At 41.6% G+C, this 25,964-nt stretch overlaps 1 protein-coding gene across 1 annotated transcript in view; it reads right to left on the bottom strand.

Annotated features, from left to right (window-relative positions):
* Positions 1 to 25,964, bottom strand: part of ADCY5 (adenylate cyclase 5) — a 200,762-nt gene that overhangs the window by 81,522 nt on the left and 93,276 nt on the right. Inside the window, exon 2 of the mRNA XM_030241746.2 lies at positions 1,619 to 1,768. Within this exon, the coding sequence (XP_030097606.2) occupies positions 1,619 to 1,768 (150 nt within the window). The remainder of the gene's footprint in view (positions 1 to 1,618; positions 1,769 to 25,964) is intronic.

Here is a 25,964-nt window from a genome sequence, read left to right as displayed (position 1 = left end):
GAGCTGTCCTTATTTGTGTCTGCTGTCACCTCGTGCTTATCTCAATGCATTATGCATAGAGTCATCTGAACTGAACCTGGAGATCAATGTCAGCACAGGCTGTGGCAGCAAATAATCTCATTAGGAGGCTCCAGCTGCCAGGACCCGCAGCTCCTGCTGCAGGCACTGAAGAGCACTTGGCAGTGACTGGCTTTGACCCACGTTTTTCTGATGTCCTGGCTTTCTTACCTATGCTATAGCACGTCCTGGAGAGAGGGGGAGAAGAAAAAAGCATCAAGATAGGGCATTTGACAGGGCTGCTCCAGAGAGCTGCTGCTGAGACAGAAGTGCCCAAACCCAGCAGAGCACAGGCATCTGAGCCATGCTGCTGAGGCAGCCTCTCAGCAGGGAGCACAGGGCTGTAATCAATGAGTCAAATGGCACATTCTCTTGGCTCAGTCCTTTCCTCCACTTCAAGGTGTAGAAGGAATAGTGGCTGCTCATTTCATCTTTCTGAGACGATATTTGTTGCAAAGGAAAAAGGAGTCTTGAGTGTGAATTTTGTTTTCATACAGAAAGTACCAAATAAGCACGTGTACACGTTTTTTCACAGTAAGGATTGAGCAGCAGCTATGTGAGCCAGAGGTACCTCATGAAACACTGCCAAAACACAAATCCATAGATGCAGATGGGCTGAGACATGAAGGAAAATGAAACTGAGTTGCCACAGAGATGCAAAGACTCCCCAGCTGATTAATTCCCCTGACCTCTCCCCAAACCCACAACCAAGCACTGATATCTCTCCCAAGAGATGAGTGGAAGTCCCATTTCATGATTCATTTCAAATTGGACTGAACAGACCACTATGAGATGTACTGCAGGGCAGAGATGTGCATTAGCAAGGGAATAGTTAAGCTGCCCCAAAAGACCTTCTGTGTCTAATTCTGAGACACAAGAGATTCAATGCAAGAGACCCCACAAATGAATCAGGGGAGCAAATACATTCAGCACCCTGACAACTAAGCTGTATGTTGGCAGCAAGAAGGCTTTTTATAGCAAAAAACCAATGAAGCTGATGATGAATCTTAATTTTTGAACAAATACAATTTTTTTGAAGCCAATAATATACAGAGAGTTGTGTGAGCAGGTTGGAACCTTTGGGAAGGGAGGGAAGAGGACTTTCTTTGGAGGCATCAAGGAATGTTGTGTTGTATGGACCAATTCTTGCCTGCCTGACAGTTCTCTTTTGGCAGTGGCTTGGCTGACAATCACGCCAGGCTTTGACCTTACAAAGAGGGTCAGTCCAAAGCCTGTGTGTTGCATCTGCATTTGCACTTGGCAGCAATGATGGGTGCAAAAAAACTATGCAGACTCTTTGTGTACTGTGTAATTTTAATCCACAGAGCACATGGCACTGGATATGTTACTTGTCTCTGGAAAAGTCCATCAGAGTATTAGACAAGAACTATGCCCTGAGCTTTCTTTCAAACCTTTAAAACCTCCTGTCCTCTAATAACAACCTATTCTTGCCTGGATTACTCATGAAGCAAGAAGCCTACAAATGCCATCCTACAGGAACAATTGGCATGCTAATTCTGTTCCAGTGTTTCCATGTTTTATTTCCAACTGTTGCTCTTACCTGCTGCTGGTTTTCCCTTTGAGAATGCAGCCTGGCTTGTATGCATTCCCTGGTCTCCTGGAAAGCCTGTCTTTGGGACACCTCTGCTGGGTAGTGGGTACACACGCCTACAATGTTGGTACAGGAGAAGATGAGAACATTGGAGACCAGCTGCAAAAAAAAAAAAAAAAAAAGAGAAAAATACTTGGTTACACTTTGGAAAACTGCCATTGGTAACAAAACACCAGCCAGAATCCAGCCCCTTCCATTACTCCTTAAACCAACACATATTTAACCTCAGGCTCTTAATTTCAATGTATTTTACCTTTCTAGTCTTCAAAATATAAAACTTCCATATATGACCTCAAATATATGTTTTTTCCCCTGTGTACTACTTCACAAATAAAAGGTACAATTTAACTGGTAATCTGCAATCTCACTTTTGGTTATCTACTATCTGGGAACTACTGAGACACAAATCAATCTAAAAGTGCATCATTGATCCATCGTGGAAGTCACCTAGAACTCATGCAGAGAGATCTGGCAGAGGAACACTAATATTTTCATGTTTGTGCACCTACATATTTGGCTCAAAAACATTTCAAAGGTACATTAAGCATTATTTTGAAATAGTTCTTAAAATACTGAATGTAAAGTGTTGGTATTCATGAGATTTCAGGGAAGTTTTTATAATCTAATTCCAACTCAAAATTTTATGTTTCTAGAAAAAAAAAAAGTTTTTTACATTTATGTGGATGAATACAGAAATGAGTTGCTAAGTCTGAAGCACATTTCAGCTGGACAAGCATGAAGGAAGAGCTATGTCACTCTTCTACTCCCATCCGTGTTATGTTTTGTAAGGAAGCAGTCACATAACTTTTGCTGAAAACTTGTGTTGCAGCCTTTTATTTCCCAACTATTTTTAATAAAAAGGAAAAAATAGTCATGCCCATTGATGGTATTTGTTTCCAGCAAAATGCTCAAAGCCTGTTCTAATGGCTTAATGTAAACATTCCCCTTAAGAGAGGTCAGTCCAGTAGGACTTTTTGAGACTTGCACAAGCTGTACTGGATCACCCTTTGAGGACAGATTTATTTGAAACACCTCTCATCTCTTCCAGGGGTAAAGACAGTCAGACATCCAAGATTCTTAATAATACAGATCTTTGCTCTATTCCCTAATGAGCCCAAATATATCCTTTGCCTTTATTCATTTTTTACTTGCAGATTAAAAAAAGCAGTTTCCAGCCCAGCCCATTCCCTGAAAATATGGAGACACTCTGAATGGCAGGAGAGCTGCAGGACACCCCTCCAGCCCTGAGCTCACAAAGGGTGCTCAAGACTCCCCAGACCAACTTTGACACTGGGGAGGAGAGAGGAGCTGCCCCCATCTCAAACATGGACCCACATCCCAAGAGTAACAACCTCTCCACAAAAATCTGACTGCTATTACTCCAACTGTTTGATTACATTCATATGCTAAGGACAGCAACCATTCTTTTATTGACAACTCTGACTCGAAACAGGCAGAAAAACCTCATCTTTCAGCTCAAAATAAGCAACACCATCAACCACAGCCAGAGGAGGACTCCTCTCTGTGGATGGCAACACTCCAACTTCCCAAGCTCCTGCATCCAAGCGCTGCATTTCGGGCGTGCCCCCGCAGTGAGTTCCCACATCTGTGTGCCACTCTGCAGTACAAGGAGCTGCGGGTCAGGGACACCCCCAGGTGACTGTCACCAGCCCAGATCTATTTGCAGACAACATGGATGAAATGATTCTCACCCCCTACAGATGGGTCCCTCCATGCAGAGCCCACAGATCACACAGAGGCGTGACGAAGATGCAGGTCACACACGTGGACATGAGATAAGTCCCAATACTAAACCCACACCAGCCCTTCACAAAAATTGTATTCTCACTCAGCTCTTTCTAAGCCTGGCTGGATCCTGCCAGATCCAAGGTTCTCCACCTCTCTCCCCCAAGTTGATCAGACACCAGTCAACCCCCACCCAAATCCTGCCCAGTTACCCTGAGCCAGTGCTGCATCCAATGGGCATCTGATGCAATTTTTTTTTTTTTTTGGTGATAATGATGATTTCTAAAGATGAAAAATCCTCCCTAGCATAAAAAAACCTTCAGCCAGTGCTTATTCTATTGAAAAAAAAACCAAAAAACAAACCCAAAAACATAAAAAGGCTGTCAAAACAGGGTTTCCTAGGATTTACACTGGTTCCCACTCCATGGGTGCACTGATTGAGACTCTCAACCAATGAACACAACTTCGACAAGTTCAATCTGATTAATATGGGCTCAAAGGGGTTAAAACTAAACAGCATCTTTTGCATGTCCAGATTACAGCAAGACTCCCAAATCCTCACTATTGGAGTTGTGCAGTGATTAGAAAATTTGCCAGGGAATTATAAAATTATATAAGCATGTATGATACATTTTGAATGGATAAAACTGAGAACAAATAAGGTTTTAAGGAAATAAGCAGTTTTCTGCTTTAATCCCAAGACTCTTAGATTTCATTTCACTTACAGTCACTAGCATAAACCCCCAAAAAACCCCCAAAACAGTGACTCAAGTCTTGCACCAAGAACAGGAGAAAACAGGTGATTTAGATGCCAGGCAACATATCAAGAATTGAACCAGCAGAGAGAGGAACGCCTCAGTCCTGAAAACAAGCTCTTTTTAGGTCTTTCTGGACAAATTGGTGTAGTGCCAACAAAAAGTCCCCCCAGTGGGGTCCATGCACGAAGATGCAGTTCCTGTGATGATGTCTTGAACAGCCAGGCTGTGCTGTTCAGGACGTGTGGTTCATACTGGACAGGGAGTACAAAAAACACCACCAGAATTGACATTATTGATAACATTTTTGGAACACCAAGCAGTTTAACTTTTCAGCACTCACTCATGTCACTTTACACAAACCCAAGGGACTTCACAGACTGATTTACAAGACAGACTCAGATGACCATGCTTCATTAAGTTGGAACAAAAACTATATTGCAATGTAATTTTTAAGTAGCGGGGGGACAGGTATCTGTATTTATTCTGTTTAGCAGGAGCTCATTTAAATCACAGTATGGCATCTTTGCAACACCCTGAAACATAAGGAGTGAAATTACTCTGTATTATCTGTCTTACTGTGTAACTTTTCTGTGAAAATATTAAAGATCTGCAGAGATTTAAAACTGAAGCTCCTTTAGCTCCTTTTATTTGCAGCCACACTTGTTAGTGAGCAAGAGAATTTTGTTCAATATCTGTTCACAATAATCTTCTACACAGCCATTTTAAAACACAATAAAGGAAAAAAAATCTAGGAGCAATCCTTTTTTTTTTTTCACAGTCCTCTGTCTTAACAAAATAAATTTATATCCTGTTTGCCAAATGGTACTACTTGCTTATCAGCTTCCTTGCCATTTTGCTATGGTAACCAGCTTCAGTCCCAGGAGGAAAGAGATGATGTAGATACTAAAAATCTGATTCCCTAAGCTCCATGGTCTGAAAAGTAAAAACATATTATGGCAGCTATTTCAGACAATCTGTGCTTGAAGAGCTGTTCAAGGCAATGGAAAGATAAAATTGTCTGTTTTGTAGTTGATTTCCTTCCCCTGCCTAACTAGAGATTTAAAGTAAGAAGATTCCTACCTTTCTGCTTTGGAATACAATAGTTTATAAAGACCATTTAATTACATGTGAGTCCTAGGTAAGCCAAGAACCTGCCTGCAGTATTGGCACATAGGAGTATTTCATAAACGAACACCTTTCCTCCTCCACGACCTGGCTGGGGCAGAGAGATGCTGCTCTCCTGGTAGAGCTCTTCAAAGGTGATTCAGCACCTGAGGAAGAGCTGTGTACTGTGAGGGGCTTTCAAAAGCCACAGTGGCTCCTGAGTGCCCCTGAAATAATGGATCCCTCAGTCTCAGACACAAAACAGTTTCCAGTTGCTTTGATTTCATCGCACAAACAGAGCACTGCAACGCCTTTGTTGCATCTCCCGCAGGAAACTGTTTTCAATAATTTTTTCCCCCTGGTGACTGAAAGGGAAAAAAGAAAAGAGATGGAAACAGTTTAGTTCCACATGTTCTAGGAGTTATGAAAACCTGGTATTACAAAATCAAAATGAAGAGCTAAATTTGGCCTGACACCAGTGTTACAAAATTGATGTTTTGGGCACCTCAGGCCAGGCTGAGGAAGAAGCAGGATGTCTCAGTGGCCAGGAGAGAGCCTCCAGACCACCACAGCAGAACAAGTATCAGCTTGCAGCAATATTGCCACACTTCCCCCTGCTGTGTTTCTATTTGATAATTCTTCAAACACCAGATGCTATTCAATATGTAATTAAGAGACAACAACATGCTTAAGAGAAATAGCATCAAGATAAATTTAGTTAGTTCCCTACCTCTGCCAGAGCAAACAAGGCTGGCTACTGACATGAGAAGGTGGGCCATATTCCTTGCAATATCATTGCTTATTATAAAAGTCACAGCTTCTGGGTTTTTTTGCCAAGTTACTCTGCTTTGGTCCACTTCTGTTGCAGAGGCTCAGGGTTACTTCTGTTCTAAGATCGCAGCATTAGGCTATTCCCTTTAGTTTCCAATACCACTAGCCAGTCTTCTTTTTTTCTATTTATTTTTCATTTAAATCAAAATATTGTTTCAATATTTTCATAAGGTCATGTTTTGAAAACAATTACTTTTGAAGCTTTTACTGTGAAGCAATAAAACTGTCACAAGGAGAAATAAAGCACATATATGGAGATTTAAAAATCATAGGAAACAACCTGCAAACTATGTACCCCCTCTTTCCAGTGTGACACTGCTCTGCCTCAGCTTTCCAATTCTCATGATACTCAGCCAGTAGCAAATTTTTTGTTCAAGTGATCATCTGTGCAACTGCCAGATTAAAAGCAGCCAACACTTGACTTTCTACATTTCAAAGTGGTTGTATATTGAATTGGCAAAGTGGTCCAATTATTAATCATAGGGGCAGATACTGAGATTATCTTTACTTTTCAGAGTTACTTTTTTAATCTTTAAAAATTATTAAGAAATCTTGAATACTTACTGTAAACAATGTAAGAACAAAAATATGATGATTATAAAAGCTCTAACTATCCAAGACAATTCTGCTGCAGCAATATGTGCAATCATGAATTGGAAGTATGGATGAATTCTAAAGGCAAAAAGCACCAACATTATGAGGAAGTGTTACTGTTATAAGATATAGCTGGTGCTGTTTTTTAAACACTTTCCCTGAACTGCAATTAACCCTCTATTGCCTCTTTATACACTACTGTCTAATAAAAAAATTGGAGCAGCTACAGAGCCAAAGGCATAATGAAAATTAAAATGAAAGACAACATCAGCTGGCTCCAAGATCAAATTACTCATGTATTTGTGTTGTATATACAACAAGATCTTTCATTTCCCAGAGCTACAGCCAGCAGAGTACTAAGATAGTGAAAATTTGTAGATTATGCTAGAAAGATAATTAAACAGGTAAAGTCACATGGTCTTCTCCCAGTGTTTGGCTTGTAAAGAACAGTGTCAGTACTAGTGAAGAAATCAGGAGGTTTCAATTTCAAACGTGGCAAGAGCTTCTACTCAGTATTGAGGGAAAACTGCAACATTCAAAGATTACATCAGTACACCAGAGCCTCAGAACAAATTTTCTCAAGGTGCTGTGTGCTGCCTTCCCTCTGTTCTGCTGCTGCTGTACAGCAGCCACTGCTTGGATCTTGCAGAACAGAGAAGCAGTTACAGCCACCACCTTCCAAAGGCTTCTGTGACACAAGAGCAGTGCTGCTGAAGCCAGTGTCACAGTTTAAAGGCCTCCCTTAGACACAGCTGATATTGCAAAGCAGCAGAATTCTTTAGAGAGTATTGGAGAGTAATGTTCTACATATGCACTAAGCCTCTTCAGCTGATGGTGAGAACAAAAAATGTCTCTGCAGAAATACTTCTGAAACTTTTCTGATGTTCCTTCTGTTTGGTGAACCTACAAGGAACCAAAGCTGCCCACTTCACTCTTTCAACTAGATTCTATATTTGGCATAAAGTTACTTGCTGAGAGTGACCTGTGGTACTTTGGCTGAAAACACTAAAAGAGCCCTTATGCCCCTTGTGAATATCTCTGTTCAAGAGCTGCAGTCAATAAAAACATTCATCTGATGCCATCCATTCTGTGCATTTCAGTGACCATCTCACCTTTCCAGCCCCAATGGACACTGACCCCTCAAACGTGATGTTGTTCTCCCAGAGGAAAGCCAAACAAGTATTTTGCCCCACATAAGTTCATTCTTTCTTTAGAATGAAAAGAATTATTATCTAATTTACCTTTTAAATACACAGTTGCATGTGGAGACATAATACACTATAACCCTAATCTAGAGGAAAAAAAATAAAGATATTTATATTTTTCAATTCTCTTAATTGTTTCAGAGGATATCAAAATCTTTGATGCTGCATTCTTAATTGTAATGCTTCCCACTTTATTCTTTAGAATTTTAATTCATTTAATGATTGTGTAACTGCAAACCTTCTGTGCATTCTTGCCCAAAAATATTTATACTGTCATGCAGAATACAATATTTATGATTTGGGGTTTTTTATCATTAAAATCTTTAAATACTGCTTTATTAAAGAACAAAATATTACAAATACAGATTTTTTTTTTTTTAATAAAGCTTCTCAAAAGGAAAAAAAATCTTACATAAAATAGATAAATTCTACTTCCCTAACAGTGTTTTATTAATTTTTCTGCTGGGATTTAATTTTCTTTCATTACTGACTGATAAGATAAAGAAGTGGAAAATATATTGTCCTAACCAAATCTTGGTGTAACATCAGCTAAAAGAAATATTTGTGTGTCTAAGTTTTCCTGGAATCCTATCACAATCCCAGAAAAGCATCCTTTGCATGGTGGCATAGCCAGGGGGGAGGGAATGCTGCCCTTCTCTAGCAATAAAACACGAGGGAAGGAGATTCCTGGGTCTGCCTTCCATCCTCCACAAATCTCTATGGCAAACAAGTTTTTCTTTACCTCCACACTTAATTAAAAAAGTACAAATCAGCACTGGTTTTCATGCCAGGATTCTCCCTGGATGGTGATTCAGATGAGCCAGGCAAGAGCTGCATGGGCATTCCAGGGAAACACCGTGGCCCTTGGATGCAAGAGTGATACTCTGAAACAACTTAAGGGGAGGTGTCCTCCACTAAAACAGGGACATTTCCCCTTTCCTTTCTCCTGCTGACAATTCAGCCCCTGCTTTTTAAATTTAAATCACCACCTAAGTCTTTGCAACCAGGCTGTCTCCCTGAAATCCAGGGGCTTCTTATCTTAAGAGATGGAGCACCAGCCAGATGCTCCTACGGAGCACAAGCTGCAAGTTTGGGCTGTTTCAAATCTGCTGTGGCAGCCTCCAGGAGGAACAACATGATAGAAATAGAGGACCTGTATTGAAACACATCTCATGAGCAGTACTGTGCAGTGTTTTTGACATTTCAACCCCTAGCTCACTTAACCTGACCCTAGTAGAAAAGCATTTGTACCACGAGTGAATCCATCTCCCTGGAAGTGTGTTTATTCCTGATCCACAGAGGTGACAAAGACTTCAGCAACCAAATACAGTCTTACCAAAAAAAAGCCCTTGAAATGGGCCTTGAAACATTAGGTACTTCTTGAGGATGTGAAAGTGGATGAAAGCTTCTAGACTTTCTGTGCATGACTCACAGCTGTCATTGGATAAACATCTTCCCATAAAAAACATGTCAAGATAATTTTGACAACTGTACAGAATTTTCCCAGATGCATGATAGCTTAGGCAATTTAGACAATGACTTTAGTTAAGAAAATTAAGCAAAGCTCTGATATTCCAGCAAAATCAATTGTTCTGCAAATGATTGTAACCACGTTTGAGTTATTTTCATGCCAGTCCCACCTGTCCCTGTGCTCCCAAGACACAAGGAGCTGGGAAGATAAGAGATACAAAAGGTGTTAATAGAAAAATATTGTAATTGAATAGAAGCTGGATTAAGATGTGTGGTTATCCAGATTCTGCACAATGTCTCTGAAGCTAAAGGGAGGTCTAATCAATGAGGAGAAAAGTCAAGAAACGTGCTTTATTCATCATTTATATCCCATTTCCTTCTCTATCTGATGGGACAGAAGACAAATGTCTCCGTTTTCTATCAGGCTCTCTTAAAATTAGTCTGCTACACTGAAACACACGTGAAAGTCCATCAATACACACCAACTAACTCAACAAGCCAATACATAAACTGCTCTAAGCCATAGTGGAAGCAAGATAATGTTTACTTTGCTTTTCTGTATTTATTTCCCCTTTGGAACGGGTTGTGCCTGGCAGCCATACCAAGTACGTGATCTCAGCAGAAGAGACCTGTGAAGCCCAGGATCCCAGTGAAGCCCAGGATCCCAGTGAAGCCCAGGATCCCAGTGAAGCCAGGATCCCAGTGAAGCCCAGGATCCCAGTGAAGCCAGGATCCCAGTGAAGCCAGGATCCCAGTGAAGCCAGGATCCCAGTGAAGCCCAGGATCCCAGAGAAGCCCAGGATCCCAGTGAAGCCCAGGATCCCAGTGAAGCCCAGGATCCCAGAGAAGCCCAGGATCCCAGTCCTTCACAGTCACCCCTATGGCTGCCACTACATCCCCTCCCCACCCTCCTGTCCAGGGGAGCTCTGCCTTTCCCAGCACCCTGCACAGTGCCAGCAAACACTCCACAGTGTGCCCAAGGTCTGTGCTTGCATTCAGTGGCTCTGGGAGAAAATGTCTGTACTAAATAGGCAAAATCATGAAGACAAACACCCCTCTGCTTCCCCCTGTCACAGTGAATCCTAGTCCTTAGTGTTCCTGGGAATATTTCAGGGAGCCCTGGACTCAGATACAGGCAATGCATCACATCCCTTATCTTCCATCGTCATTTCAGCACAGGAGTCACCTCCAGGTCACTGGGAAAACAAAAATATTTATCCAGTTACATGAAAATCTTATTTATCTGGAAAAAAGGAACATTCTCCACTTGCTCAGCTGGCAGAAATGAGTGCCCTAAATATGGTCTGTAAGATATAAAAATCACTATTTCCCAAGCATTTAGAATGTGTGTTTTTGGGAGGTGGTGAGTTAGACTGGTTTTGTTTGTGTGGGAAGAAATGTAAAATTAGAGAAAGAATGGAATACAGATGGGTATTTTGGTTTTGATTTAAAAAATACCTCCTTTCTTCTTCTGTTGCTGGATTTCAAATCAAGTCAGAGCAGTTTGCCCACAATCTCTGTTCCTTCCTATTAACATCCCTATCCCAACATATATTTTTAATAAACAAAACTTACCAAGCACTACCAGCAAAGTTTGAACTCCTGAACGGAAGCAGTGGCTTGCACTAGATGGGGTGAAGGGCCAGCATCCACAGCAGATTGCAAAGGTTGTGCACAGCCATCACTAACACCCAAGTCAATCTGTGAGGGACCTGGCTGGATCACATCCCCTCCTTCAAAGGCTGCTGTGGGGTTTTATCAGCTGTTACAGTGAACTGGGCTCACTTCTGCATCAGAGGGGCTGCACACAACTCTGAGATTTGTTATCACATCTGGCTGCTCCAGCAGCTGAGCATACTGATCTCTAAACAGATTTGGATTCAGCAACACAAACCCTCAGTAAGCAAATTCCTGACCAAATCTTAACGGAGCCCAGTGATCAGCTTGAAGGCACATTCCTTGGCCTTCAGCTCTGCCACACTGAATTTCAAAGGTCTGCAGTAAGATAATAAAGGTTTTACAGACAAGCTCTGAAAGACACTTCAGAACTGTTTATGAAGGCAAGTGCAAGACAACCCAATGACATTGGTTATGACTGGCTTTGTTTATAATACAAATTACAACATAATTTAGCCTGCCTCCATTTCACAACCCCTCACCTTTGGAGCTGCACTCTCCATGAGTCTTTCATTCCGTCACACATTTACACAGTAAATCCTATTTTTTTTTTACACCCTGCACTTTCTCCTCAGCCCCCCAGTTCTGTCTGTCCCCAGACACACACACAAATTCCTCACCATTCCAGGATCAAACCAAATGACTGCTTGTAAATTAGCCAAGATGAACCAGCTCTGTTCCAACAGCATCAACCATTTGGTTACTCACTACTTTGAGAGTTTTTCACAGCCTACTCTGCAAGTCATAATTTATACTGCCTTGCAGAATCTAAAGGAAAACATTTAAAGCTAAATTTTCAAGGTAAATGCATTGGAAACATTATCCAAGCCCCATACCCAAGACTGCACCAATAATTTCTGTAAGCATTATGAAATGGCAGGAAACTGGATTCTTGAATCAACATATGCTACAGGCAAAGGATATTTTGTTAGGATCTTAAAGCTGCTTTTTCTTACTGTCAAATGTGTAAGATGAATATACTGAAAATACTGGAATTACAATACTGTAAAAATTCCACAGTTTAACAGAAGTAAACAAATTAACCTCACTTTCCTGGAGATGTACAGTGTGGAAAAGCCTTTGAATTCTGACAATTGAAATAAGTTGGGTTGGCTGGGAATTGGGTAGGATATAAAGAAACTAAATCCAAATTTCTCCTGCTAGTGGAAAATTTTGAGCTTGTAATTGAGCATGTACTTTTATTCTCCCCAAGATTATTACCAGAGATTAGGCAGCTGAATAGGTTTTCTGAGGTGAACCTAAAATAGACCAAATATCAAACTAACCTCCCCAAGAGGATACTGTACACCACAGAATTGAACTTTGAAAAATGATAAATTACAATTATTTAAAGCAACCTAATATGAGGAAGACAGACAGAAAAAAAAATAGAGAGTACTTATTTTCAGAATTTTTTGTAATATGACAAGACAGGACCTAAGAGACCTCCTGGACTACAGAGCTCCTTTCCCAGTTGCCTCTTAAAAATTATCATAATCAAAAAAACTGATTCCACAATTCTGCTGAAGTTTGAAGTCCTCTGAATAGCAGTAGTTGCTTTCCTCATGTTATATATAATACTTCTCTTAATATAGTCCAAAGAGATATTTTTCTGGAGTGGACAATATGGACAATAAAAAAAATTAACTTGCAATCTTCTTTCCCCTGACATCAAAGCCACTCCAGAACTGGAGTCAGTGTGGCTGACACTGACTGAACAGTAAAACAGTTTGGTGGGTCATGAAGAGCCTGTCTGCAAGGCAGGTGTTTGCCTCCTCAGCTCTGCTCCTGGCAGCCTGAGTGGCAAACATCAGCTCCTGCACCAAAGGAACAAAAGCTACACCTGGCAGGAACAACTTCCACTTCAGGGAGAAGAAAGTCAGCCCTTGGTCTGAATGCAGATGGAAAATGTGCTAAGTACACTGATTCCTAAACTGTCTGGAAGCAGATGAAGATCCCTGACATTGAAAATCATCTTATTAACAGCAGGTGCCATTCCCTCAGGGCAGGTGAATAACTCCATGCAATGGCATCTCAGTATTTCCCCAGCTCTACAGAACGGCCTCAGCCCAGACACACCTGAATCTCACCCACCAGGAGTTCCACCAAGCCCCCTTTTTGCCTCCTCTGACTGTAACAGCTGCATTAAACAGAAATACACATTTCTTCATGTTACCTTACACCTCATGTAGTTTGTGCTAAGACCCATAAAATATTGACACTGTCGCTAGTCCTTTATTCAGACAGAGAGAATTTATTTAATCCCTGAAGCTTTTCCCACTACTTTTTATAACTATCACAGGGAGGGGTATCTTTTAAAGAAATTATTATGTTTCTCAAAATAACTTTTTGTCATATCTTCCCCCTTTCACCACAGCCTGCTCTGATCTTGAGGCCTCAATTGCACTGTTTTCTGTCCCCCTGAGTGTAATTCTAGTCCTTCTCCATCTGGCAAAATATACAGAAAGTGGATTTACAGTCTAGACCTCTAGGATTATGATTCAAACAGAATTTTAGCACTTCCAGGAGACTTTTACTTACCAGACATCATTACACCAGATCTCTTGCCATGTCTGTTTTGGTAAGTCAGACCTTCCTGTCTTTCGTTTGGCTATTGCCCCCTTTTCTCACTGTGTGCACTACAGAACCCAGTTTTAATTGCTCTGCAACACCTGATTTAAACTATCTTGGGCATATTCAAGGTATGCACATTAGAAATATGCTGCAGTACTCAGCCACTAATCCATTTAAGCAGCATGAAGTGATAGGAAAGTCACATGCAAATTCAACCAGAAGATTTAAAAAATTGCCTTTTTCTCCTGGTCCCACAGGGAAATAAATTTTTGGCATTTCTGCCCACACACTCAAAGATCATTCAGGTGTATAGCTGTCACCAGTTCATTAAGATGCTTTGATGAGGTGTTCTTAGGATCTAAAACTCAGGATGGTAGTTTAAACAAATGAGCTGCTCCCACAGTAAAGCATTTACTTTGGGCATCCAATATCAAATGCAATTAATGAACGTTTTCAAATGCTCAAAAAACCCCTTAGTTCTTGTGCCCCTGCATATTCTGGTTGAGCAATTATATCCTGAATTTCGATGAAGACAGACACTGAAAGGTATTAACAAACAGTGAGGGTCACTGTTCAGAAGAGGAGAGGCTGTTGATTTTATTTCCCACTGGAATCTACTGGGAATAAATGAACTAAAGGATTCCAGAAGAACAGCTTGTTCTCTGGGCCCTGCTCAGTTCAAACAGGAAAATCATAAGTTATTAAAATATATACACAGAGCACAAGGACTGAAAACAGGCTGTGGGTTCTTTGGCTCTCCAAATTACAAGCCTAGACCAAATGCCTTTACTTTTCTTACTGCTTTACTGCTTTTTATTACTACTAGTGACATGTCAGCACTTCTGTCCGTGCTACCTCCCTCACCATACTGCCAGAGACTGCCCATACCAGAGGTTCCCATTCAAACCAAGTTTTTGTAGTGGTTTCATAACAAGGGAGGTAATGAATGAATAAAAAAGGGACAGCAGTCCCCTTCAAACAGGCTCAGTTTTCCAAACCAGCACACAAACCACCAGGTACTGCCACCTCTGCTAGACAGCAAAACTCCAGCCCTGATGAGAGAAACATACTTCAAGAGAAACATACTTCGAGAAATTCTACATTAGACCAATGTGTCACCACAACAACCCACCCATTATTTTGGTATTGACTCTCCAGCACCATGGGTAATGTTTCTTTTGCGATCCTAAATGCAATATGCAAAGGGATGAGGGAGCACTGATCTCAGCCAGTCCTCTTGGTACTTACCCGCCACAATCCCTGCCCTACCACCCAACTCTAGATTTAGGTTCTGATTTTAGATACAGAAAGGATTGAGTTAATCTATCCTTTCTGTATCTAACACTAACAAGCGTTAAACAATTTCCTACTTGATCATTAACCTGTCAAATTCAGCATAATAAAATCATCACCAGTTTAAGGAACTACAAAGGACTTGTCATGGAGAGAATTTTAAGAACACGACAATCATGTATAAATTTAAAAAAGTAATGATGATCCTTTCTACAGCTGGATCCTGAAGAATAATTTTCCACCTTCACACAGTAAAAGCAAATGCTTCTGCAAGAAGTTTTTTTCTTCAAAAAAAACTTGTTGAAACTTTCTGAGCTTTCTTGCAAAGAACACATTTGAATCACAGTTACTCAATGTGACACTTTAATGCTTTTCAGGAACTAGGCAGTGGTCTGGTATACTTTAAGTTTATGATTTATATTTCTCTGTAGTCTATCATGACCTATTACAACTATCAACAAGAGTTAGGTGGGAGAACTAACACAGTAATTTTCCATCCACATTATGCCAGCTCCCAAATTCCAGACCTGTACTCCCAGTGTGTCTGCAGAGCCTGCAGAGGCAGTGCAGTGAATATATTGCAATCTCAGCTGTGAGCAAGTTCCTGCTGGCCAATTTTCTAATACAGCGTTAAAATGCAAGAGATAATTCCAGGATCTCCACAAGCAGTAGGAGGAGGACAGTATTCCAGGCACAGTTTGCACTCCTGAGTTTGGAAACATCTGCACTATCAGATAAAGAGCCTTTTATAAGCAGCACTAAGTTAATGAATTTCCCCAAAGTATAAAGAGCCACAGCACAGAGATCCTTTAGTGGTAGCACACTGACAGATGAGGCCTATAATTTTGTGGGAGGAATTGCAGTGTGACTGCCTTTCCCTCACTCAGTTGTTCCTTCTGGTGACCAGCTCCACCACCTACACCCTTCCTAGAAAGAGGGCTGGGAGGGCAGCCAGGGTGCCAGGCTCCAGGATCCACCTGAGCACCCTGCTGGCACTGGGAACAGCACAGGAGTCACTCTGAGTCACCTGACAGAAACTGGGAGGTTCAGACCCACAAAAACAGGTTTGTCCCTGGGACTCAAGAAAAAAGACCCTTCAAGGTCATTTCAGAAAGCTTCCTCTCCTTATTCTGAATAAATGACACACTGAGCCTTTGGGTATTGACACAGAGGAGGGCTGCTGGCTGAGGTCTGTGCTCTCCACTGAGCATGTCTGAACACACCAACAACTGCACTGAAGTGAGCAGCCATCTCAGGGTGGCCTTGTGTGACAGTGATGGACGAGACTGCCCTGTCTCATTCACTCACTTCTCCACCCAGAGCCCTGCTTGATTTATTTGTAGCAGCAATACATTAATGTTATCTGACAGCTGCTATTAAAGTGTCACAAGCATGGGTATGCAATAACACAGATGCTGCAGGGAATTTGCTGCAGGCCACTGCCTCCTAGGCACAGAGAGCAAGGAGAGGCAGGGGAAATACCTTATAAAATAGAGATCCACTCCTAATTCCTCCTATTCAGGAAGAAAATTGACAAGGAAAACTACTAGAGAGACCAAGCACAGGTAGAAAGCATGGTAACATTCAGACAAAATTAATGCTCCAAGTGTTCCCACCTGTGTCCTGATAACTACAAAACCCAGCAAAAACAAAACTAAACACAGCCAGCCATAGGGCAACATCCCACTCAGGTACCCCATGCAAGAAGATGGGCAGACTCACATGGCAGTGCTGCAGAAGGATGATAACAGGCTGCTGGAATTGCAGGAGACACAAGAAAAATCACTCTTCATTTTTTTTCTTTACAGCGGTGTACAAGCGTGGTGATAACATTTGGTTGATGACATTTCCTGCCTCCATGACCCCTCAAGTACTTACAGATCTATTCTTATACCATGCTTGAAAATGAGAGTGATAGTACCCTCATGTCTCATACACACAGAACAAGCAAATATTTAGTCCAAGGTCACAGCAAAAACCAGTAGCAAAGCCAGGATTTGCATTCAGATTTCTCAAGCAACAGATTATCAGTACTTTCATAAAAGCACTCACCAGATTCTCTGTCTCAGTCTCTGAGACAAAGCTAAACAGGGATAATTTAGCAAAATATTCTTGCTGTGTCACCCAAAGTTAGAAATGTTACAGAATTTGCCTTAACCGTATCCTCTGTGAGTTCTGAGAAGGGAAAGTGACTCCAGGTCACTCATGAAGGGCTGGAAATACTCAACAGCTGCAAAAATCTCAGATAGTGAGGAATAAAATCTCTTTGACCTGAAGAAAATGACTTCGTAACGAAAGAACCAAAGAATTATTTCTGTTCTGCATGAGACAGAGCGTTTCACCTGCAAGTATGTGGAGGACATGTAAGAACCTCCTTGGCCCTTTTTCATGGCCTCACTGAAACTACAAAATATTTTGTCCTCAATATTCATGGATTGTGGGTCAGAATAATCATTACTATATTTGCTGAAATTCAATGCATCAGATAAAACAGTGTAATTCTGTTAATTCCTCAAGGAACGCTGATATAGCCTCTAGAAAGAAGTCTGAACTGTGCTGTCAAACCTAATATGCTAAGTGCTAATATGGTCAGAAAAAGGGTATGGGTCAGATTTGCACAAGTATTTAGGCCAGATGTGCAGATAAGCAGTTAGACTATGTAGAAATACATTAAATCACATTAAGTGCCTATCTGCACCGTTTTGAACTGAGCTTCTTTCCCTTTATCAGATTCATAGTAATTTAATTGAAGCTGATTAGAAATTAAGGTCTCCAGGGCCAATATAAAAAGTTTACATCAGATCACTCCAAGCCACAGTGCCAGCCACAAACTGTTTGCTGTTGTGTGAGCAGAAGCCCAGTGTCTGCAAAGAGGTGCCAGGGAAGTAAACTGGGGAGGAGGGACCCTGGTGGTGTGGGGGACACAAGCCCTGAGAGCCAGCTCTGCAGAGCAGCAGCAGAGGAGGCTGGTGATGGCTCTGTTCGTGTGCTGCAGCCAGCTGCATCTCAAGCTGTGCCTTGGCTTCAAGTGCCCCAAGGGGTAAAAGTGCACTAAAAACAAAGGCCAAATAAAACATGCTTTAATTCGCAGCCATTAAAACCCCAGCTGCAAATATAACTGAAGCATGTTTCTTTTTAAAGAAGCAACACAACGCTTTCTCCCTCCAGCCCTGTTGACTTCAAAGGCTTCAAAAGTAACTTGATGCCACGACTAGAGGCAAAGCTGCCATTAAGTGCCAACTCCTGCGGTTCCAGCTTTTGAGGCCCCGAATTCTGTTTTGATTATTTACCTTTAAATGAATTTTAAAAACAAAAATAAAGAGAAAGAAACAATGAAAGTAAGATGGGAGGCAGTTTCAAGCATGGCTGCCTGTATGACAAAAGCTGGGGGCAGGTGAATAAATGCACAGAACCCACAGTTGCACGACATAAGCTTACAAATACTTCTGACACACTCTAGTGAGGACCATCTCTCCCTAGTACTACATATGGTTCTCCACAAAGGATTTCTTATGTCCCTGTCCCCTCTTTTATTAGACTTTGTTCTACCAGCCTTGATCAAGTTGAGCACTTGCAGAAAACAAGCCTGAAACCCCTTTTAAAGTGACTTCTCTGGCGTGCATATGTCACAGCTCGCTGGGTTTAAGTCAGCAGAGCTTTAATCCATGGCTTAGCACATAAAAGAAACAGAGCTCCTGCATCCACATCACACACACAAAGACTCCCTGAATTCAGCTTGCATGGCTTCTCCTGATTCCTGATTTAGCCTCATGAACCCCTGGAGCCACAGGCCAGGGCCAGGTGAGCTGTAACTCTGGAAAATGAAAGGCAGAGGGTGACAAGGCTCCCGCCACGCCGCGCGGTGTCAACACTGCCGGTCCTTGCACCTCTGAAAAGCACCAGAGCACCAGGCCCTGCCTTGTCAGGACTGCTGCACTGCAGCCCAACTCTACTGGCATGTCCACAGCTACAGAGAACTAATAGAGAGGAGAGGGAGGGAAATAAAAACACCGAGAAAGGGAGGAAGCCCTGTGGCTCCCGTGTTCATTGAAGAAGGATTTGTTCCTTGCTTATGCTGCTGATGTTCTGGTACAGACTGCACATGAACAAGACATTCCCAAGCTTTAAATTTATTTTGGTGTTTCCAACAAGCACAAACATAAAAGTTACACTTCAGAATTTCCTGTTCCTGCATATTTAAAAATAATGCAGCCACACCAAAACTCCTTGGCCACTGCCCGGTCTGTGGAGAGAAGAATCAATTCAGAGTACAGCCCCTCTTTAATTTCCAATTCTCCATCAAACAGATGAAGGAGAGAAAAAAAGCTATGGAGCAAATAGCTGAGTTCACTCATGTCTTCAAAGTGTCAGTTAAAACAACCAAGTAACTATTCCTTAGCCCAAACCAGAATGAATACAATTCTTCATATAAAAGTATCTTGCATAAAGGCAGATGCTGATCACAAAAGCCTAAATTCAAACTAAACACGCCCGAGGATGCCTCCCATTTGTGCCAGTGCAATATACAAGAATCTTGCAATCTCTCAGTTACAGTAATAGGGGTAGTAGAGGATTGAGAGCAAATAGTCTTGAGGGAAAAAGCTGTAATCCAATCACACTTGCACGTGCATCTACACCATCCTCTGGACAAGACCTGATGGAATAAATTAGAGCCCTTAAGTGAGAACAAAAATAATAAAGAATTAATTTTTTTTAACACATAATGACAGCACAGAAGACTGCAGCCCAGCTTCCTCCTCTGCAGCAGACCTACTGTACAACCCACAGCTACTCACTTAATATCATTATGTGCCAGAGCTTGGTTGTAGATTATTTTTGTTTCATATCCCTTCTCATATTTAACCAGGCCTCTCAGAGAACAGTTTACAGTTTGTTACTATGCAGCTCCACAGCCTCTAGCACAATGCAGCTCCAGTCCTGGTCCTACAGAGAACAGTTTAATAACCATTTATTACAAACAGTGTGGCCAGCCAGTGGCAGCAGGGAAAGGCTGCAGCAAGGCACAGAATACACAGAGCAATTACTCTTCATGATTTAATCCCTCAGTCCTGTCCCTTGGACAAAGTCTAACTTAGTGCCCTCAGCTGGTCAGAGTAATCTCTTAATTTCTACAAAAAATAGATCAATGCACTTGCAGCAGCATCAATAAATAGCTGTTTCCTATCACCTACCTCTAAAACCTCAACCTGTTGAATCCCCTCTGCCACCCAAAGCCCCAACCAATGTGCTGAGTCACAACAGGCAGCCATGAAGGATATCTTCAAATAGCAACTCAAAATATAATTTCTTCCTTCCAGGCCACCCTTGTCTCTCTCAGAAATGTGTTTTCCTATGACAACAAATAAAATCTGTTTTACTTGTGTTCCATTTAAAAGCAATTTGTAAAAAAGAAGCAGTGAAAATAAGAAACAGACAATGCCTTTTTCTTTAAATCTTTCCAACATAAAATAGGAAAGAATGCCTAAAGGTTTCCAGGCCAGCATAGTTTTCTTGTTTTGTTTGTTTATTTTAACATAAGTAATTCAGAAAGCATGAGATCAGGACGTACTGGTACCAACTATGTTATCTCAGCAGTGCTGCAATTTCCCATAGCCTACATTATCTGCAGGACCTCTGTTTCTTTATGGTCATGAATTCAGAAACAATGATAGAGCTGAATAAAACCATGAGCCTTGATGAATAATAAAGCACAGAAATCCTGCATTTGACCAAGGCTTCCTGGCTGGTGCCTTAATGGAAAAAGCTTGGCATGGGAGATGCCTTATGAACTCAAGTACTTACTATTCAGAAGACACACAAAACCTACACTGCCCTGAACCCAACCTTATCACCAGTCTCAACTTTTCCTCACTCCCTTTCATCTGCAAAGGGCACTGAGTGTGCTGAGTACGCCTACAGAGTATTCACAGCCAGAACTAACGAGTACCATGGATGATGCAGGCAGGAATAAAACCATGTGGGTGCCCTAATGGCAGCAGTGGCTCTCCTGAATGCAGCTCAGGACCCTGGCAACACAGCTACACAAATCCTAGCTGGCCCAGCCAGCAGGATTTGCTGCAGATCTTTGCTGCCTGGAAAGATCTTGCAGATGTAGCCCATTTCTGTCAGTTGAGGCTGGAGAGCCTTCCCACTGAGCAGGACACCCTGAGCAGCAGGAACAAGGAATGTCAGGGTCTGACCAGCTGAGTCTTGCTTTCTTCAAAAGTCACAGCAATTTTACACTGACAAGCAGCTTTGGATTTTCACTGAACAGCACACCTGAGAACCTGGTGGGGAGATCTCCACGAGAAGTCACTTGGTTTTAAAGTGTAGTAGGGAAAAGTGCATTTCAGCAGCTCAGGAAAGGCTAAAGGAGAGGGGGTGAACCTACCATATTCTGTCATTGCCCAAGTCTACAAAACAGCAAGTTAGCAGCAGCACACTGGAGCTCACAGTGTAATTTCCCTCCAGACTACTCTAAACTTGGAATGGGGGTTTTTCCAAATTTATTGCTTCTCTGATTTCATAACAAATTAGCTCCATGTACCATTACAAAAATTGCTTTGCTGTCAGCCCTGCAGGCTTAATTTGGGGTCTGGGAAGCAGAGGGCTCTTCCCTTCTCACACATTGTCAACAGCCACACAAGGTTTTGAACACTGAGTTCCACCCACGCTTGTCCTTGTACAACCCCAGAGAGGCCTTTCACAAGGTTGGACAGGTGTAAAATGACAGAACCTGACCTAAAACACCACTAAAAAGACAAAGCTGGGGGAGTGGGGAGGGGGGAAGCTGTTACTCTGACATTACTTAATAGACTTGAATTGACTACGTTTTCTGGGGTTTTTTTTTTGTTTTCGTTTTGTTTGGTTTTTTTTAAATAATATTTTTAAAAGTACATCAACGTCTCAAATCAGAATGAAGATAACTGAAGGAAAGGGGTAGGAGGAAAGAGAATTGCTGCCAACAGTCAAGGCAATACTACTGTTTTCATAGTGCATGTGTTCCCTTTAAAAGTGGTCTGCTAAGCCATGCTGCTACTCCAGCACTGTGGGAATGCAAAAGGGGGGGTTGGAAACAGGGCCCGCGGTGTCGCAGGCAATCTCCCGCAGATTTATGTAGGTGATTCTTGAATCTAATTAACTTCTTCCCTCTCTACTGTGCAGATCTCTCACTGATCATAAACACTATGCATCCAGCTAGCACAGAAAGAACTCCTGTTGGGTGCCTGTTCTATCTGGTGCAAGGCTCCTATCGGCAGGCAAACAAGAGCAAAGGCTCGGGATTAAAACAACCCAAATTAGGTTGGGATGTAGTTGCATGCACTAATTGAAAAGATTGCCCCAAAGCTGCAGTAGTCCTGAACACACTGAGTACACGTGCAAGCAAGCATGCTGTCATGATGCTGACAGATGATGAATTTGTTTGTGTGGTGAATACATACGAGGAAGAAGCAGCTGGAAATGCATTGTAATGTGTGCTCTATATGAATCTAATCCCTGCTAATTTTCTGCAGATTCCAGCTGCTGGCCAGCTGGGTGCAACTGTGACAAATTTGGTATAAATTTCTGTTTGTGACTAAAGGACCAAAGAACTTTAGCTGAAGGGCAGATATTTGAGGAAGGGCCAGCACAGGCTATCCTAAAATAATATTGTTTGAAGGCATAGAAACAACAATATTCAGCTCAAACTAACTCACAGCCACACATTTTTTTGTTTGAATACTCTCCTCTGGTTTAACTCAGTCTTCTCCTGCTCTTAGTTGAAGCAGGGTAAACAACTATATTTTAAAATATTCAGTGACTTTTTTGTAATTAAGGAGAAGCTATTTCCTTTTAATTTCCCTGTGTGAGAGAGCAACTCTCCATTCCTTTACTAACCTCTTCTTCTCCCATACATCTAATTTCAGGAAATTAATTCCCAAGCCTGTCTAACCGAACCTGTATGCAGTATCCCAAACTCCACAGGGTCTCATTCAGTGTGCAACAGAACTGCTAATCCCCCCTTGGATAGGGAGCACTTCTCTAAATGCATCCCAGCGTTGCACTTGTCTTTCACCAGCAGCAGCTTAGTCATTCTCAGACTGACTCATGCATTGTGGTCTTTCTCCTTTTCTGTCATTTCCAACTGATGAAGGCTAAGCATGGAGCTGAAATAGAATCTATGTGATGATTTAACACCTATCAACTCATAGGACCCTACCTCTAGGGTGTGCACTCCTCTAGAAGCAGTGTGCAGCTGTAAAACAGGGTTTAAGGCCAGGGTTTCTCTTTGTCAATAAACATCACAACAGAGATCACCCAGAAGACAATCCTAAAAGTTCACTCCAATGAATTTCTCTTCTCAGATATCCATCTGTATTTGCCATCCTTCAGACCTATGGCATCCTCTCCAAAATAAAACATTCCTTAAAACTCCTTGTAATTAAGTGTACTACCATTTGCCTGTTACAATTTCTTTACTCATTTTTCTCCCTATCTCCATTTCAGCTTGCTTAAAAATTGCTTGTATTTAAGTACGTCAATTACACCATCACTTCTCCATGTCTTTTCCTTAGCAATGTTCCTTTCACCTCTTCTCTCCCTCTCCCCTGTCATTCAGCAGAATTGTCCTGAGGCAAAACAGTTATTCACCTTTAATCCATTCCTAGGTGGTCTTTAACTCAAACCCAGCCTTGGCAGCTGCTATTCTTCTCTTGCTCTATTTTTATCTTCATAAATATGTTCAGGCAGGCAAAAAAAAAAAAAAAAAAAGAAGAAGAGGATTTACTGCAATGAGGTGGGTAGGTAAATGACACAGTGTGATGAAGAAAGCCAGTTTGTAACACCTCAGAGCCTCGTGTGTTTGTAACCCAACAAGAACTAAACCACGAGGCAGAAACGCTGACCAGGGACAGGTGAGATATTGCTCACAGCTCTGCCACAAACATCAGCTTGTTCCTAGGAAATAACAGGGTACAACTGCCATCCTTGTATTGTAGTTACAACTCACTGTATTCAGTTACAACTTCACTGGCTGGTGGTTCACCTCGTGTTTCTGATTATTGCTCAGATCCATTTTTTCTGCTTCTGCAAGGTCAGCTCTAAGAAATAATAAAAAACTTATTCACACTAACAAACCTCGAAGCAGTCAGAGAGCATGGAATCTTTTGGCAGCATATTTGGAACTAAATGTTTACTGAACACATTTTTAATCTAGGGACTTGGCCAAAAGGAGAGAGAAGGCATGTGAAGCCAGCATTTTCCAAAGCAAGCATAAAACCTCACACACATAATGCCACACATCCCCTGCTGAGAGATCACAGAAACCTGGCTGCCCCAGAGATCATTCATCTGAAAGGAAAAACAAGAGTGCACTGGTAGGCTGGGAGGCACATCAGCTCAGCTGTGGTGTGCCAAGGAATGGCTGCTGTGACCCTGCCTCGTGCTCCTTTTCCTCCAGCAAATCTTGCTTCTTGCTCTGCCGAGGCAGAACTCCAGCAAATGTTTTCACTCTGCAGGACCAAGGTAAGGTTTGGGAACACCCCATTGCACATGGTCCTGTTGGTGTGATGAGAACCTGTGGTTCCCACCATGGGCTGAGATGAGCTGCTTACTTTTGTTATCACCTTCCTTTTCCCACAGCAGCCCTTTCCAATCGAGTAATCCCAACTGATCTTGGAAATCAATCCAACTTCTATTATGTTTACATACAATAGACCACCATGACTCACTTTCATCTGCAATCCTTAAGCTTCAAACACTGGTTTAAAACAGGCCACAGATTATTATAATCATGTTTGCACAAGAAGTGTAATATGCCAACCTGTCAAAATATTGTCAATATTTATTCCACATAAATCCATCTCCCCCCAAAACTGAAGCAGAACTTAATGAAAGAATAAAACTGAGGCAGGCTGAAAAAAAGGTAGAAGCAAATATTTGAATCAAACACTACTAATATAGGGATGAAGCTAAACCACCCCCCTCAAAATAGAGCATCAGAAAGAGAGAGACTTGTCCCAGATAAATTGGGCAGCATCACAACTAGCATAAGTCACATAAAATTAAAAATTCATGACCTATGGAAGACATCAATACCAAAGAGGAAGGATGGCAGACTGCCCTTAACGAGTCAGGAGAGGGAAGTGCAGTGCAAACCTGTGTATGAAGAGGAAAAAAGGCTACCTGCATAGAAAAGCAGCAAGAAAAGCAAGAAAGCAACATGCCTTGCTTTCAAAGGATGAAACAATATAACTAGATGGCCAAGCATCATGATGAGGCATTTTTCTATAAAAGTGGAAATTGGAAATGCCTTTTTCACTGCCACTCCTCAAGGAAAAATTCATGTGGGAAGGGGCTATGTTATGCTGAAGGGCTGCAAGGAATCTTTAAAAACAGAATAAGCTCATCAAGCTACTCCATGTTTCATGTCTCCTCAAGGAACCACATTTTCTATTACATCTGGGGAAAACCAAAGCTGATTTCCACATCATTTAGTGGCACTTTTTCTGAGAGATTCTGTTCTGTCCCATGCAATGCAAGCTTGGATGGATTTCAGTGGCAGTTAGCAAGTGAAGTTTGCATACAAATGTCAGGAAGGAACTCCATGTTATTTGTACCTAATCTTATTTTTCCATGTGAAGTCATCTGGGGAGTTTTGTTCCTGCTGGAACAGGGGAGTTACAGGTAATCCATATCTTGAATTAAACACTGCACAAACAAAAAGGCTGACACATGAAAAAGTTAACCTTCTTTCTGCTTTGCCCAAGTTCAAATCTGTATAATATGGGGTGATACAAAATGGACTTGAAGGACTCATAAACTAGTTCCTATTTCCATAGATTTTAATGGAAATAATCCATACTCTCAGCTTCGCTGCACAACTCTCAGTTTACAATAAAATCAAAAACTGTAAAAATGCGACACTAAGATGAATTCAGTGGTTCAGAACATGAAAACAAATCGAGTATTAACACTGTTTAGTAGTCATCCCTCCAGTTCCTAAGGGCTAGGAAACATCTCTGATAGAAGTTACAGAATATTCTGAGTTAGAAGGGACCCACA

The sequence above is a fragment of the Serinus canaria genome, chromosome 7 (assembly GCF_022539315.1).
Source record: "Serinus canaria isolate serCan28SL12 chromosome 7, serCan2020, whole genome shotgun sequence".
NCBI lineage: Eukaryota > Metazoa > Chordata > Aves > Passeriformes > Fringillidae > Serinus > Serinus canaria.
This window is presented reverse-complemented; position numbering and strand designations above follow the sequence as displayed.